The 17,126-nt window shown below is 34.7% G+C and overlaps 1 protein-coding gene across 1 annotated transcript; it reads left to right on the top strand.

Moving 5' to 3' along the window:
* Positions 1-11,305: 11,305 nt before the first annotated feature.
* On the top strand, positions 11,306-14,633 carry LOC129892722 (3-hydroxyisobutyryl-CoA hydrolase-like protein 5). Its single transcript, XM_055968292.1, has 14 exons — positions 11,306-11,380; positions 11,510-11,593; positions 11,691-11,759; positions 11,842-11,905; positions 12,021-12,178; positions 12,255-12,339; positions 12,540-12,625; positions 13,139-13,260; positions 13,351-13,411; positions 13,732-13,830; positions 13,953-14,054; positions 14,150-14,191; positions 14,304-14,416; positions 14,534-14,633. The coding sequence occupies exons 1-14, from the start codon at positions 11,306-11,308 to the stop codon at positions 14,631-14,633; spliced, it is 1,260 nt and encodes a 419-aa protein (XP_055824267.1).
* The last annotated feature ends 2,493 nt before the right edge of the window (positions 14,634-17,126 follow it).

Raw genomic sequence — 17,126 nt, 5'->3', positions numbered from 1 at the left:
TTGTGATGTTTGAGCTTAAAGTTGTTTCATGACGATTTTTGGAGTAATGGTTAACACCAATGAGGAATAAGTTTAAATAACGAATGTCTGAAACTGTGTATGCTAGTGTAGGTTAAGAATGGTACCGCTGGTTCGGGCAACTTCTCTATATGCTCCTGTTGAGGGCTTATTATGGATCCACACCATATGTAATGTGTAACACCTCGCAACTCTACTCTAACGATTCGAACCATTTGTCCTGAGATTATCAACTTGGGTCGAGTTATATACTACTTGTTCATATATGTAAAGATTCATTCCTAAGTGTGAGAAGTGTATTGTTTGTAGTTTAGGGTCATAATAAACCTCTAACACCAAGTCAAGTGCAAAGCTTTCCTACCAACTAAGTTTTCGCATGAGTTGATATAAGGGTCACATTCAAATAACTATATCTCTCAAACTATATAGATTTAGGTGGCCCATGACCAATCAAATTAAAGATCTTTGAGTCTTATTTCCAACTCCACCAAGTTTGCATCAATCCAAATTTGGAGTAAAATTTTACAATCATTTTACCAGAGACGTTGTAAGCTGTCAGTGTCCTAAGAGAAAAGTGATGGCCTGTCAGACCTGTGACGATCCATCAGACTTGGCCATCACACTTAGACAGAATGGCCATTTTTGGGTCAGTTATGACGGTCTGGGTGATGACCCATCACCCAAACGATTGCCCGTCACTCAGATGACGGCAGAATGGTAAATTTGACCTATTTTGAGTTTCTAAGAGGGTATTTTAGTCCTTAAACCTTTGGGGAGTTATCTAAATGACCTTAAACGTGTAGAAAATCAATTTTCATTATTAAATGCTCTCATTCTCAAAAACGTTTACGCTCAAGAACTTCAAGAAACACCAAGACTAGGGTTCATCTTCCAAGATTTTTCTTCAAGATTCATCACTAAGGTAGGTAAGGCTATCTCTACGTGTGGGAATACCTTGTTCTTCCCCACGAACAATCCTCCATGAATGAATTAGGGTTAGGACGAAACTTATATTCTTGAATTACTCTTGAATCTTCATGAAACCACAAGAACCCTCCATGAAAGTACTTTAATTTCTAGATAATTCATTTACTCATGAGTTTCTTTTAGATTTTCTACATAAAATTACGAATGATTATTGTATGAAGAGATTCTTATCTTGAAAACTACTTTAATGATCTTCCTTATCACTTCTTGATAATTTTTTAATGACTTATTCTTCTTCTTCATCATCATCATCATGAGCTATGATATATGAAACATAGCCTCATAATGTGATGCTTGAATGTTATGAATGTGAGCCTTTGGGTTAACCCATGATCACATGAGCCTAAGGGAGCTAAATAATTAATCGAGAAGGCATAAGTCTAAATGACAAACGCCTGAAACTACGTTTGCCGATGTAGGATAAGGATTATACCATTGGCTCGGGCGACTTCTTCTTTATCCCCCTGGTAAGGACTAGTTATGGATCCACATGACATGTATACGTATGTATCATATCCGACAAGATAAGAGATGGCTTAGCTGATCGGTTCGAGATCAGACTACATGCGCTCACATGATGGTTTATGTTAATTATATTATTATACTCCCGTAATGAAATAAAATATAATAAAAGAAAAATCCATAAGGTATGTTAAACAACCTCATCTCTTAACCTTCCCATGTTATGACTATGATTGTATTAGCTTCTTATATTGGTTTGAAATGTATGTTATGTTTCATCCCGCCATTTTACATACAGTACTATTCCATATGTACTTACGTCCATTTTTGTAACACCCCCAAATTTTTTTACTAAGATTCAGACCATTCTTCGTGTATATGTAGGATCAAACTAGATTATTGTGAAGTATATGCATGAGTTAGGATCAATTCCTAAGAAATTGAATAGTGTTAGATATGATTTAGGGTCATAAGGGATCCCAAAAAAAAACCAAGCTAAGTCTAAAGAATTCGTCTTGGCTAAGTTTCTGAATGAGTTCATATAAGGGTAGACTTCCAATGACCATATCTTTTTGAATATAACGAAATGGGTGGCTCAAGACCTATCAAATTAAAGGTTTTTGAGTCTTCTTTCCAACGCCACCACGATTGTAATTTTTGGAGTTCGGAGTCAAAAGTTATGACTATCTTACGACGGACTAGTACTGCAGGAATTTCAGGCCTAGGCTATAACTGCAGAAAATCTGGGCTTGGCGCCGCAGTGGCGCGGCGCGCCACTATAGCGCTAGGAACAAGCCTCAGTAGTTTGAACCTTAGTACGACGAGCCACTATTAGTCCTGCAGGGTTTTTAAGCCTATTTTCCAGAACTCAGAAAATTTAGGCTTGGCGCTATAAGGGCACGACGCACCACTATAGCGCCAAAAAACAGCCACAGTAGTTTGGTCCTTGGCACGACGCGCCACTATTAGGTTACAGGGTTTTAAGCCTATTTTGACTTGGTACTGCAGTAGATCGGTGCGCCACTATAGCGCCAGAAGAGTTTTAGCCCATTTTTCTAGATTTTTGAAGGAAGGGCAAATTGGGCATTTCCCAAATTATATATACTCTAGACTTGGGATGTTTTTGGACCATTATTTCAGTCCCTTGCTCTCTCTAAAAATCCCTAGACTCCACTCTCTTCTCTTCCAATCCATCTCCAACAAGGATTTCCTTTAAGAATTTCAAGGATTCAAGCCTTCTATTGAAGACCTAGCATCAAGGTTCCTTCAAGTCTTCACAAAGGTATGTAAGGCTACTCAAAACATGGGTTGATTCCACCCATGTGTCCTACATCTTCTTTGAGATTGATTGTTCATAAGAATGAAGTTTATTGATAGATTTATGTCCAACTAGGTCTTTTCCATCTATTAAGCTAATTTTTATTTTGTTGATGTTGTGGAGTTAAGAAAGTGATGTGCCACATGTTGGTATGAGTTGATTGATATGAGAGGTTAAACATATTTCATTGTTTTTCTTAACTACGTTGATTATGTTAAATATGTTATTGTTCTTAAATATGTTGCTCATCTTGAATTGTTGATTTAGAATCTTGGAGTTTTGATGAGTCCCAAAAGATTTGTTAAATGAATAGAGGAATGATTGGATAGGTTTGTATGTTGTTATGAATGCATATTTAAACTACTCTTGAAAGATATGATTGGGATTGATCGGATAGTATGATTGGGAGAGGTTTGATTGTGATAGAATTGATGATTTGACAAGGTTCCAAATGAGACTTGTCGATATGATTTGATTGAGTTGATTGAATGGAGTTTTATGAGCATTGAGTCTTGGAAGGAGTATCTATCATGCCCCGGGAGGGTACCCTAGGCGTGACCGGCACTCGAAAGTCATTTTTGACCTTCAAGCGAACCACCTGATTCAGTCACATTCACTCAAAGGAGGATTCAATAATAACATGCTATTTACAATATGGGGGACGAAGGCCAAATATTTTCAACTCAACAAAATAAGTATAATAGGACTCCTCAAGATAACAGTCCAACCTCCCCACACTCTAGTCTATGAAGCCTCTATCAAAGTTCAGAAGGTGCCAATGACAAGCCCATGGCTACCAAAAATAAAAATAAGGGAGACAACACAAAATTATAGAGGGAGCTCAAGATCCTCCGGAAGCTAGGAGGGCTCACCACATAGCTGGAAGTGTGTAGATAATCAACGGTGCGCCGGTTGGTGATCTCTGATACCTGTCTCTGCATCATGAAATGATGCAGGCCAAATGGCATCAGTACGTGGAATGTACGAGTATGTAAAATGGCCGGATGAAACAAACATCAAGAAAACATCAATATCAACTCGGGATCTCAACTCATAAATGAATGACAATTCACTCAAGTGTCCTAAGTCTAACAAGAAATGGTTTAGACGAGACTAACTCATAAGCCACTCAACTCAACTGACTCGGAGTACTATCAAGACCTAAATGGGAGTTTCTCTTATCCGACAACCATCACTTATGAGGCAGTGATAGTACAACAATCAGACGTTGTTACCACGTCCGTCCATACCTTGCCAGGGCATGAATGCCTCCCTAATCATGGATACCATCGATTAGTCAAGTCCTATCATTTCAGGATAATAAAATGGGAAACATTCGACTTTAACGGTTCGATCCCCCAGAAAGCATCCGACTTTAACGGTTCCATCCCTACCTACGTTGGCGACGTAGTTTCTAGGGTTCGAGTATGGACTGTACTCTCATCCGCTTCGGTGCTCGATAATCCTCCCATGACTCCATGCTCATAAAACTCCCTCTAATCATCTCAAACAAACCCTCACGGCTAGTTTCATATAGAACATTGCCAACTCGTCAACTTTATTCTCATTTCAACTCAATTAAGTCATAATGGCAAGTCTCATTTAGGACCTCGTCTACTCGTCAATTCTATCCTCCAATCAAGTCAATCAAGCCTCATTTAGATAAGCATTTATGACATCTCCTCAAGACTCATCACAACTCTATGGCTTTAGCCCAACAATTCAAGTAGAATAACACATTTAAGGAAATTGACTTATGCAACATAATCACATGGTTAAAGAGATCAACAAAACATATTAACAAGTCATCTCTATCAACTCACACTAACATAAAGGTTTTAGAAACTCTTAGCTCAACGGCATCAACACAAATAGGATCAAATTAATAGGAGACGAAACTCATTCAAACACAAACCATACCAAGAAACTCCATTCTCATGGACCTCTAACCTCAAAGCAAGAGTAGGGCACATGGGTGGACGCATCCCATATTTTAGATAGCCTTACATACCTTAGTGAAGACTTGAAGAAAATATTGATGATGGGTCTTCAATGGAAACTCGAATATTGAAACTCTTGGAACACTTCTTGTTAGAAATGGAGAAGAAGAAGAGAGAGAGAGAGAGAGAGAGAGAGAGAGAAATTCCTAGGGCTTTTTTTTAGAGAGAGAGAGAGAGGCTGCAAATTGTGATCCCAAAATGCCCAAGGATGATACATATATAATTTGGGACAATTTCCAAATTGCCCCTTCTCAAAAGTTCTGAAAAATAGGCAAAAATGCTCCTGGCGCGATAGTGGCGCGTCGCGCCATTGCAGCGCCAGGTCGATTATGCCTAAAACCTGCACATCTCATAGTGGTGCGCCGCGCCAGGGACTAAAGTATTGAGGCATGTTTCTGGCGCGATAGTGGCGCGTCGCGCCCTTACAGCGCCAAGGCCATATTTTCTGGGTTCTGGAAATTAGGCTTGAAAAACCCTACACATCTCGTAGTGGCGCGCCGCGCCAGGGACCAAACTATTGAGGCATGTTTCTGGTGCGATAGTGGCGCATCGCGCCACTCGGGCACCAAGCCCATTTTTTTCCAAAAATTTCAACCCAGGCCTGAAATCCCTGCCGTGCTAGTTCGCCTTAGGATCGTCATATCTTTTGACTTCGAACTTTAAAATTTACATTCTTGGTGGCGTTGAAAAGAAGACTCGACGACCTTTAATTTGATAGGTCGTGGGCCATCCATATTATCGTCTTTCAAAATATAGGGTAGTTAGAAGTCAACCCCTTATACGAACTCATCCCAAGACTTAGCCACGACGAATCTTTTTGGTCTAATTTGGTCCTAGGGCCCCTTGTGACCCCACATCACCTCCAACCTCCTTTAATTTCTCAAGGACTCATCCTAGCTCATGCATACGCTCCTCAATACTCGAGTTTGACCCTACCCGTACACAAGAAGGATCCGAATTTTAGGGAATTTTTTTTCTTAGGGGTGTTACAGTATCGAGCACCAAATTGGATAAGAGTAAGTAATAACTCAAATCCAATAACGTAGGAGGGGATTGAACCATTAAAGTCGGATGCTTTCCCAAAAATTATTGTCCTGACATAATAGGACTTGATTGGATTGGATCCATGATTGGTTGATTCATTCATACCCTGGCAAAGTATGAACGGACGTGGCAACAACGTCGGCTTGTTGTACTATCACTGGCTCATAAGTGGTGGTTGTTAGATAAAAAAAACTCCCATATAGGTCTTGATAGTACTCTGAGTTGGATTGGGTCAAGTTTTATGTGATTGGTTCCATCTAAACCATATTCTTATTTAGACTTAGGACACTTGATTGAGTTGTTCTTTTTCCTGAGTTGAGATTCCGAGTTGGCTTGATTCTTTCTTGATGTTTGTTTCATTCAGCCATTTTACATACTCGTACATTCCATGTACTGACGTCATTTGGCCTACATCGTTTCATGATACAGAGACAGGTACTAGAGATCATCAACCGGCGCACTGTTGAAGATCTATTCACTTCCAGCTAGTTAGTGAGTCCTTCCTGTTTTCGGAGGATACCGAGACTTATCTTTATAGCTTTGATTTGTTTCCCTTATTTTGATGTTTGGTAGCCATGGACTTGTCATTGGTACCTTCTGGGTTGTTGATAGAGGCTTTATAGACTAGAGTGTGGAAATATTGAATTATTCATTTTGACAAGTTTTATTCTAGCTAGTTACTGATTTGATATTTGTTTGGCCCTAAATTATGAATAGTATTCTTATGATAGAGTCTTCCGCTGATAGAATGTGATTGAATGAAAGTGTGACTGGACCAGGTAGTTCGCTTGAAGGCCATAAATGGCTTTCGAGTGTCGGTCACGTCTAGGGTACCCTCCCGGAGCGTGATAATTTTGTCGGGGACGCTGCATTTTTTATTGATATAGACTCAGGTACATTGACATGAGATCAGGCCGCTCATTAGGTTCCACATCTTCTGTTATTGGTGAGCCCCCTCTCTGTTCCTAGGGCTTAGTCTACCTATTTTAGGAAGTTATTTTTTTATTTTAAGGTATACTGAAGGCGTTGTCCCAGTTGACATTATTCAGTATGTTTAGAGGTTTCATAGACAGATGAATAATTATGTTCTATTTGGATCTTTATTTTCTTTAACAATGGTTTTAAATTTCTATGACTTACTTTATGAAATCTGATCTCTTATGAAACTTCCCTTTTCAAATTCTTTCAAATGTACTCTTCTGGTCATGTTTAGATATGTGCTCATGTACAATGCCATGTTATGGGTATGCTCAGACCAGCAATGGTATCGAGTGTCAGTTACGTCCAGAGTGTAGGCTCGGGACATGACATAATGTATGCCTCATAGCCCTACAAGATATGTGCATGGTGGCTTAGTTGATCGGTCCGAGATTAGATTCCATGTACTCCCATGACAATTATGTCGGATTAACCTAAAATGTATGAGATTTTATGAAATTAAAACTATTCTTATGAATTATAATTTATGAAAGATGATTTTTGACCACCTGTTATAAAGAGTTTTGAAAAATCATTGCATAGAGATATTCAGTTAGCCAACTTTTTAGGTAAAATGTTCAGCTCAGTTCATGTCTCAACTTTTCAATTCAGATATTCTGTTTTATAATCATAATGCTTCATACATTTTAGTATTTGAATATTTCATGATCTTGATGTTTATCATATTCATGTTCAGTTGTTTAGCTTTATCAGTTATAGTACCTTTTCAATTCAGCTATTTTGCATACCATATATTTCATGTACTAACGTCATTTGCGTTGCATTATTTTATAATACAAATTCAGGGATTTAGACTCAACGTAAGGAGACTCGTTAGCTCCACTTTTCTCAGCTTAAGTGAGTCCTCCTCGCTCTCAAATGACTTAGTCATATTTAATTCAGCTCATTAGTTAGTAGTTAGTTGATTAGCTACAGGTAGGTGAGGGCCCTTGTCCGGTAGACACTAGTTAGTCATGTTAGAGGCTTCAAAGTAAATAGTCAGTCATGTATTCCAGCCTTGATCTTGGTGTCATTATGCTTTGAAACTTCAATAATTTATTTATGCAAAACTTTTATTTGACGACTTATTTTCTTTATCATGATGAAATTTTCAAAAAGTATGTTTTAAATTATGTAATTACTCTAAAGTATAGAGGGATTTAGTTGGTATTTTTGTCTAATTAGACAGGTCTTCCTTTAATCTTTTCTAAAAATAGTGATGGTAAAATTATTCTATAAAAATATGACTTGCCTAATTCGCTTAAGTTTGGAATAGTCATTGATCCAACTATATTAGCTTATATTATTTCAATCCATTAAAAATTAAGTTTTTCATGAATTACTCATATTTTGGGGGTGGTCTTTAATTTTTATTCCTAATACTCATTTCATGAAAATTTATGGACCAAAGTAATTTTAATTATGATTTATTTTCTTTATCATGATGAAATTTTCAAAGAGTGTATTTTAAATTATGCATTCTGCTCATCCGCATAATGTTCCATCTACAATAGACTGTTGTGGTCGGGCCCTTCCCCGGGCCCTGCGCATAGCAGGAGCTTTAATGCACCGAGCTGCCCTTTTTTCATAATGTTTCATCTACAGAAATACCAAATATATAGATATTAACCTACTTTAACTTTCTTTAATTCACTGTACGTAGTTCAAATTTAATAATTAAGTTTGTGCATTTTAATGATTAATTAACTGAGACGGACACCCTCCAAAAATTCATATTTTATTAATTTAATCTAGTACTTCAAGTCAATTAACAATTGTTGTAATTATAGTTAACTTTTACTAAAATGTCTAATTAAAATACTCTATAATGAATTCTAACTTTAATAATTTAGGAAGAACAATCTCACCCAAAAATAAATAAATAAAATTCAAAATTAGCAAAATAAAGTCTATAGTGTTTTCACTATTCAAGCTCAATAACATTACAATGTATATTCAAATAAATTAACGAACATAAAATATAGCCAATTTTAATCCTCCCCCCACCCCCTAAAAAAAGAAAAAATCTGAGTGATCACTACACATATTTGGTAAATCAATTCTAATAGTGAGGAATGTCGGTAATGATTAGTGATTGTTGTGGTAATAATGGTTGGTGATAATGATTGTAAATAATGGCTAGTAGTACGTGGTTATGGCTGAAGATGATGGTTGTGGGTGGTGGACAATGATGACGGTAGTTAATAATAGTAAGTTATGGTTGTAAAGGTGAATGAATAATATGAGTGAATTATTATCTTTGTTGAAATCCTCAAATAAACATCTTAACGCTATTAATATTTTATCACAAATCTTAATCATTCACATGTATTCAAAATCATTAAGTAGTTGGAACATAAAAATAATGTATTTAATGGATGATATCTTAATGATTGATATATAGATCTATAAAACAAATAAATCTAACAATTGAAATTTGAATGATTAAAAGTAAAGCATTCATTAAGTGCTTACAAATGAGGCGTGTGAGCCGCACCTTCAATTTGCAAGTAGGGTATCAGCACATCACTAAACCTCATCAACTTAATTAGGATTTGTCATTTTGTTCGATCAGAATTTTTTTCTCATGTATTTATTTTTTTATCCCTTAAATTTTTTAGTAAAAAATTATGACTCCTCCGTTGATATGTTTTTTTTTTCTTTTTAGTTATCACGGACCCAAAGAGATGTACTTTTTTTTAATAAAGTTGCACATTATTTGTACTTAATTGGATAATCTATTTAAATACACAAATTGTCTTTTTTTAAAAAAAAAAAACTGTGCCACATCATTCCTTCCTGAATAAAGAAAAAGTGTTGAATTGATATTTTTAGTGATTAAATTCCTCTTATTCGTATGGTGGATGGCCACTTCATTGGAATGTAGGTGAGATTTCTTTAAACTTGAGGAAATTTATTCGAATCGAAATTGATTTTGTCAAGCCAATGCCAAGCTGGCGTATCCCCTGGAAATTGTTAATTGCTATTTTTTCTAATTAGTGCAGCAACGCACGTTGAGAAATTTAATAGTTTGATGGAGGACTATTTTAATTATCAGCAATATCTTGATGATATTTATTTCCAGATGTTACACTTAAAAAAATCCAACTTATCATTGAATAACTCAACATAAAAACAAAATTAGAATTTGTATATTTTGAACCCTAAATCTGATGTGACATGCCAGATGCCACATTACATGTCACATACTGACGGAGTGAGAAATTTAAAGAAGGGTGTACAAAAATTAAATATGCATTTATAATAACTAACATTTAACTTATGTATAATAATAATGACAATAACAATATATCTAGTGTAATTCCATAAAGTAAAATATGTGGAGGATAGAATATACACAAATTTTATTACTATTTTAGAGGTAGAGATGATGTTTTCAATAAATCTTCAATTCAAGAAAATATTTAATTTCTATACAATATATAATTTTTCGACGAAGAATATTGGAGGATAGAATATACACAAATTTTATTATTATTTTAGAGGTAAAGATGATGTTTTCAATAAATCTTCAATTCAAGAAAATATTTAATTTCTACACAATATATAATTTTTCGACGAAGAATATGCGCCAAACCACCCTTCGTTTAAGGTGGATACGTCGCCATGATGCCATTTAACACCCTACATTATATGTCAGCTGCCTTGAACTATTAAAAATGAGGATCGAAAAATAAATTTTCTAATAAAAATAGTGAAAATAAGTTGTGACCTTTGTTCATTATCTCTTTCTCATCTACCAATGGCCCCAACTCCTGCCCTTTGACCATCCCACTGTACCCCTCGCCACCCCCAAACTCCCACTTCCCACTCCATCCCTCCCCCAAAGTGTTTGGCTAGATAATATTTCGACGTTCTTGAATTAAACAAAAATTACTTACATGTATAAAAAAAAAACTACTTATTTTCCAAAAAAATATTATTTAGGAAAATATTTTCCATCCTACCAAACACACACCCTAATCTAATGCACATTTTCATTCCCAATCACTTTAGCCAGCTTAGCGCCAGCTTTTTTCTCATTATTTTTTTATACGATTCTATCATTTGTTCCTTTCACGTCTAGTTTTGTTGAAATTTTTTATCATTATAACTTATCAAGATTTTATTGCTGATTTTTTAAATTATTATAATTAGCTAGAGTTAAATTAATAGATTTCATTAAGTTTAATGCTAGTACAATGATTCTTTTAGACTAGATTGAGAAAAAAAAATTAAATAATGATGGTTCAAACGCGTAACAATATATATATAAAGTCCTTTGCCATGCACAAAGTTATAGAAACCAAGAACTTATTTCATATCTTCCAGATTTTCAGAGCGTTTCATTTCGTTTTAAATCAATTTTGAGAATTTCGATTAATCTGGTAAGTGAAATTAATCACCCAATTACTGGTTACCCCGCGAATTTTAACTATGCTTTTAATTAGAATTATTAATTACTTGTTCATTTTCTCCAGTACTACTCCAAGTTGCTATGGCAATAATATCTATTCCTAGTAGCACCACAATGTTTCCAATGCCTCAACAAGTACTGAGACAAAATAGAGAGGTAATTTTAAGTTTAATTCAACATTTTGAAAAGTTCTAATTAATATCAAGAAATATTCTTTTATGTAACATGTACCGATCGATCTCCGGTATAATAAATGTAGCTTATTATATTTTTGCTTCTCATCAGGTTGTTATCGCTGAAGAAATGGGCCGCGCCAGAATGCTCACCTTGAATCGGCCTAACCATTTAAATTATATATCGCGTGAAGTGGTATATATATATCCATCTATATTATGAAGAATATATACATGTATCGTTAAAATGGCTATTGCATGTTCACTTAATTATAAAATTTTCTTTATATTAGGCATTAACACTTGGGCAGAAATTTGAGAAATATGAGAATGATGATAATGCTGAATTTGTAATCATCAAGGTAAGTACTAATTAAGAAGTATCTATTTAATTTGTTTTTGATTAGTTCCCTCGGTTGTTCTCATTCATTTGCACATATATAGGGAGTTGGTCGTACTTTTTCTGCTGGTGGAGACTTGAAAATGTTTTATGATGGACGAAACGCAAGTAACTAATTCTAAAGTTTCTGTTTATTTATTTTCTCATTTTTAGAACTATTGAATTATTACATATAACTACATGTTCACTTAAACTCACTATTACATGTATATTCTTTTTTAAGGGGATTCTTGCCTTGAAGTTACTTATAGAATGTATTGGCTTTGCTACCACATTCATACTTACAAGAAACCACATATTGCTCTTGTCCATGGAATGTCAGTGGGTGGTGGTGCATCATTGATGGCTCCAATGAAGTTCTCTGTAGTCACTGAGAAAGCGGTCAGTACAAAAGAGATTTACTTATAATTATCTTCTGATTGTATTTAAAAGTAATATTTCATGTCTAAATTTGCAGTTTTGTTCTACTCCCGAAACAAATATAGGGTTCCACCCAGACTGCGGCTTTTCATACATGCTTTCGCGTCTTCCAGGTCGACTTGGTAAGAAGGAGAATTTAATGTTTCCAAAGAATAATTTATTTATTTTGACCTTCGTACGTCGTGAAGGTTAGACTTCACTCCTACCTCGTATACTAATAACTAAAAATATAATACATGTAAAAAAGAGAACCTCTCCAAAAAAAAATTGATTGAGAGAGACCTAATTAATTATATGATGTTAATTACATGTACGAATGTAGGGGAATACTTGGGCTTAACAGGAGAAAAACTAAGGGCTAAAGAAGTGGTTGCTGCTGGACTAGCCACTCATTTTGTTCCTTCACAGGTCAGTCCAAAGCTTCATCTCTAACCTTTTCCTTGTCTTCAGAAATTCACCATACACTACAACAAATAAAGGATTTTGCGCCAATAATATAATTGATGTTATATTATATTTAGCAACAATAATATAATATGGGTATTTATAACCAGCACTCTCTATACCAACATGGGTTGTGGTACAGTGGTGAAACTGTTTCATCCTTAACCAAAAGTCTTGAGTTCGCGCCCTGGGTATGAAAAAAATTCTATTGGGAGCCCCACCTACGAATACGCCCTGCAGTGTGCGATCCATATTTAGTCAGAGCTTCAATGAGGGCTCCGGACACCAGTGGGAAACCAAAAAAAGAACAACACTCTATATAAATACCGCTAAAGGCCTTAGTGACTCTAGATGCAATATTATGACTCATGAATTGCCGCTAAATACTTTTGTGGCAAAAGATATTGCTGCTAAAAAGAAATTCTTGTCACTATATATGTCTCTTTTACTTATAAACTTTTTTTTTTCAAATGTCAGAAATTATTTCAGCTAGAGAGGCGTTTGCTCAGCATAAAAAGTGGTGATGAGGATTATATTAGATCTGTCATCAATGAATTTTCCACAAATATTGACATTGATGAAAGAAGTATCTTGAACAAGTAATGTATCATATAACTTATAATTTTGAGCTTATGCTTTGAAATGAGATATTAAGAGTAATATTTTTATTTTTTCCAATTCACATGCAGGTTGTCCATAATCAACGAGTGTTTCTCCAAGGATTCTGTGGAGGAAATTATTGAGTCATTTGTAAGAATTAATTTTTCTATTTGGAGCTACTCCTTTGTTCTATTATTTATTACATGGTACTTTTGAAATTTTTGTAATACCTCAAAATGTTGGATGCATACTAAGCAAATACCAATATTATTTCATACTACGTTAAAAAATATTCAAATTCTTTTATAAATTTATTTAACTTATTAAATTTAAATAAGTACAACATGACTTATTTCTCTCGAACAAAAAATTTTACTCTTTTCATCCACCATTTTTTAATTTTAATATATATAAATAAAAGGTAACATTGGCATTTTTTACTAATATTTTTTGTCTGCTTAACTTTTCAGGAGGCTGAGGGAAGCAGAAAAGGAAATGATTGGATTATGCCGGTGCTTAAAAGCCTAAAGAAAGCATCTCCAACGGGACTAAAAATAACATTAAGATCGGTAATAAATCTTTTATTATGCTTGTTAAACTAGAAAAAGAATTTTATCAAGCGCCTGAAACTCTATATATTTTACGGACAAAAAGAAAAAGAATCTTACCTTTTTCCTAAATTGTTTTTTAGATACGAGAAGGAAGGACACAAACTATATCTGAATGTTTGAGGAGAGAATTCAGGATTTCAATGAACATACAACGAAACATAATATCTGGTGATTTTTATGAGGTAAATTTGCAAATTCTTTTAAGTTTATGCCTTCTTATGTATTTTGAGATTTTTCATTTTAAGTCTAAAATGAGTTCATTGATTTATTTATAAAGGGCATAAGGGCTCGCATAATTGACAAGGATAAGTCTCCAATGGTATGCACCTTTTCTTCTTTAAGATTAAATACATAATATTTATCAGTATTGAATAATAATAATAATTTGTTTATTAAAATAGTACTGATAAAATAATTCTTTTCATTTATAGTGGAACCCTTCAACTCTTGACAAAGTGCACGATGCACAAATTGACTTGATCTTCAAACCATTCGAAGATCAAGAGTTGGAACTTCAAATTCCTATGAAAGAAGAAGAATACAGGTTCGAATGAATTCATATATCAGTTGCACTTTATACAACAATATATTTTGCAATATTATTGAAGATGATTGTTAATCAGTCTTTTTTTAATTTTGCATTTGATCTAATAATTAACAGGTGGAGAGGAATATATGAAAATTCGAGGTATTGTCGTCCCAACAAAGTGAACATTCAAAAGGTGTCTCGATCAACATCTCGGGAAAGTGTCCTTGTGTAATTTTTTTTATGTTATTAGTAACATATATACAACCAAGTATATAGCTATTTGTTTCCAAACGTACACACACAAGTGTCCGTGATCGCCAAGTAATACGTAGAGTGACTTGAAGAAGTTAGATATCCATTCCATATGAATTTGGTTTTACAGTTTATCAAATTCAACTATTATCAATTAATCACGCAAGTGTTTTCAACACGTTTTTTTTGTTTTGTTTTATAGAATACTGCAAAAAATGAATTAATCAATTACACTACTTTATACTAGCTAATGTTGAGATGTAAGGATTTAACACAATAGGAGATAATATTTCGGGGTTATGGATTTATTAGTAATCATATTGAGTAACCAAGCAAGGTGTATAGGTTGTTATACCGACAAATCAATTCCCTATATAGGGTAGAAGATCATACTTTACTTAACCATATTGCATAGCCTAGACTCCCAATCTCGAGTCACACCTAAGGTTCTCACATATGTTCTACTGGTAGCTAAGCAATAGAACAATTACACACAAGATTAAGTAAAAAAATGCATGAGTTGTAGCACGACGATAAGTACCCTAACAAGTCAATTCAAATTCATACGTCAATATTTATGTGACTACCATAGCCCCCAAAATAAGGATATTTATCCTCGCATGTTCATAGCAACCTTTAAAAGATAGTTGTTATGCATACAAACGTCTAAGAAAGATGCAAGGAAGTAAAAACCAAAAGATTTCATGGTTCCAATGTGCTCCTAGTGCAAAAACCTTGTAATAATGTCCCATCGTCTCAAAAACGACCTTGGGGTATATTTATAGTGATGGAAAAAACTTAAGAAGAACTGCCCCAATTAAAATTGGACTCAGTTAAAAATAGACATCAGACCAACTTTCACCACAGCGTAACATTCAAAGGGAAACGACTTGGTACGTCCAATGCATAGCTGTAAAGCATACCATTTCTGCATAGTGTCGACAGGGCAGTGTAACAATAGGACCGTAGTGTCCTTTTTCTTTCTCGACCAGTGAGAAGAGTTTAAGGTTTTGCGCTTTTGTCTCTCATAGATAAGAGGGCTTGACAAAGACCAAAATATAGCTTTTGCAAAATCGAAAATTCACTGTCTCAAAAGATAAGTTGTCTCAGCTTTCATAAAGGAAAGACCTTTACAGCATGGGGCCTGCTCATATAAATCGAAGTTGTCTTTTAGTTCCTTCTTGTTAGGTCTTATATCTTGTGCTAACATTGTAAACCTACTCTTCTTAGTGAAGCTGGTGTAGGTGTTTTTCTTTGTATTGTTATCTTTTGGAGTTTGTATCGAACGGAACTAAAAATAACCTTGAGATCGGTAATAAATCCATTATTATGTGTATTAAATTAGAAAAAGAACTTCACCAACATCCAATTTATGTACTGTCCACACGTTTATAATCAGATTTATGAATGAATTAGGTGCTAAAAATGGAAGTCAAACAGTAATGTAAAAGATAAATTGGCAAAAAGTACCAAATTAATCTGGAATACAAGTGATTTTGGAAGTCAAACATCTTGACCAAACATAGATCAAGAGGAAAAACACAAATAAACTTACTTTTGGCAAGGACTACTTGACGGGTAACCCAAAATATTTTACGGTTAAAAAGAAAAAGAATCTTTATTACCTTTTTCCTAATATTTTTTGAATACGCGAAGGAAGGACACAAATCATATTTAAATGTTTGAGGAGGGAATTCAGGATTTGATTTTTGTAGGAAAGAAACTAAAAACCCACAAAATGAGCTCTGACCTTTGTTTTTTCTTTCCAAATTTTCTCTTTCCGACGAGCCTTCTCGAAGATCCTTTTTGTTTCAGGTGACAAATCTTTTGAGATTTACGAAGATATGAGGGTGAAGACAGATGGTTTGTTTGGGTGGAGTGATGCAGAAGATTTACTAGCCAGATCAAAATAGATGAGGAGAACCTAAGATGGATCTATTCGCAGTTGTACCAAGCTTCTCATGGTCAAGCGAATCTTTACAAGAAAATCCAGGCATATATATATATATATCAAAACTACAACATTTATGGATGATTCATCAAAGTAGAAACAATAGCAGAGGAGAGGAGGAAAGCAATTATTATTCCAGAAAATGTCTACAATGAGGGATGGGGAGATATAGCAGGGAAGAAACTTCAGTTTCTGGGAAAAGTATCAAATCTCAAATACAAGGAAATCACTGAATTAAAAAAAAATATCCTTCCTAGAAGCAGCATAAATTTGTCAATGTCCATTACAAAAAAGGGTTGGTGACCTCAGAGAATGAGATGAAAGTTATGATTTCATCTCAAGGTGCTTGATTGGGAGCTTCAACAATCCCTTTCATTATAGCCCAAAATTAGAGATCATCCAGGCTTGGTTTCTCAAGAGATGGTAGGTGATAGCAGGTATAAGAGGCACACAAATATTGCACAATAAGTTCTTATTTGAAATGACCTCAAGGCAAGAAGCATCCATTATCAAAACTGGAGA

Source organism: Solanum dulcamara, chromosome 6 (assembly GCF_947179165.1).
Source record: "Solanum dulcamara chromosome 6, daSolDulc1.2, whole genome shotgun sequence".
Lineage (NCBI taxonomy): Eukaryota > Viridiplantae > Streptophyta > Magnoliopsida > Solanales > Solanaceae > Solanum > Solanum dulcamara.
The sequence above is the reverse complement of the archived record's forward strand: the minus strand, read 5'-3'. Positions and strand labels throughout refer to the sequence as shown.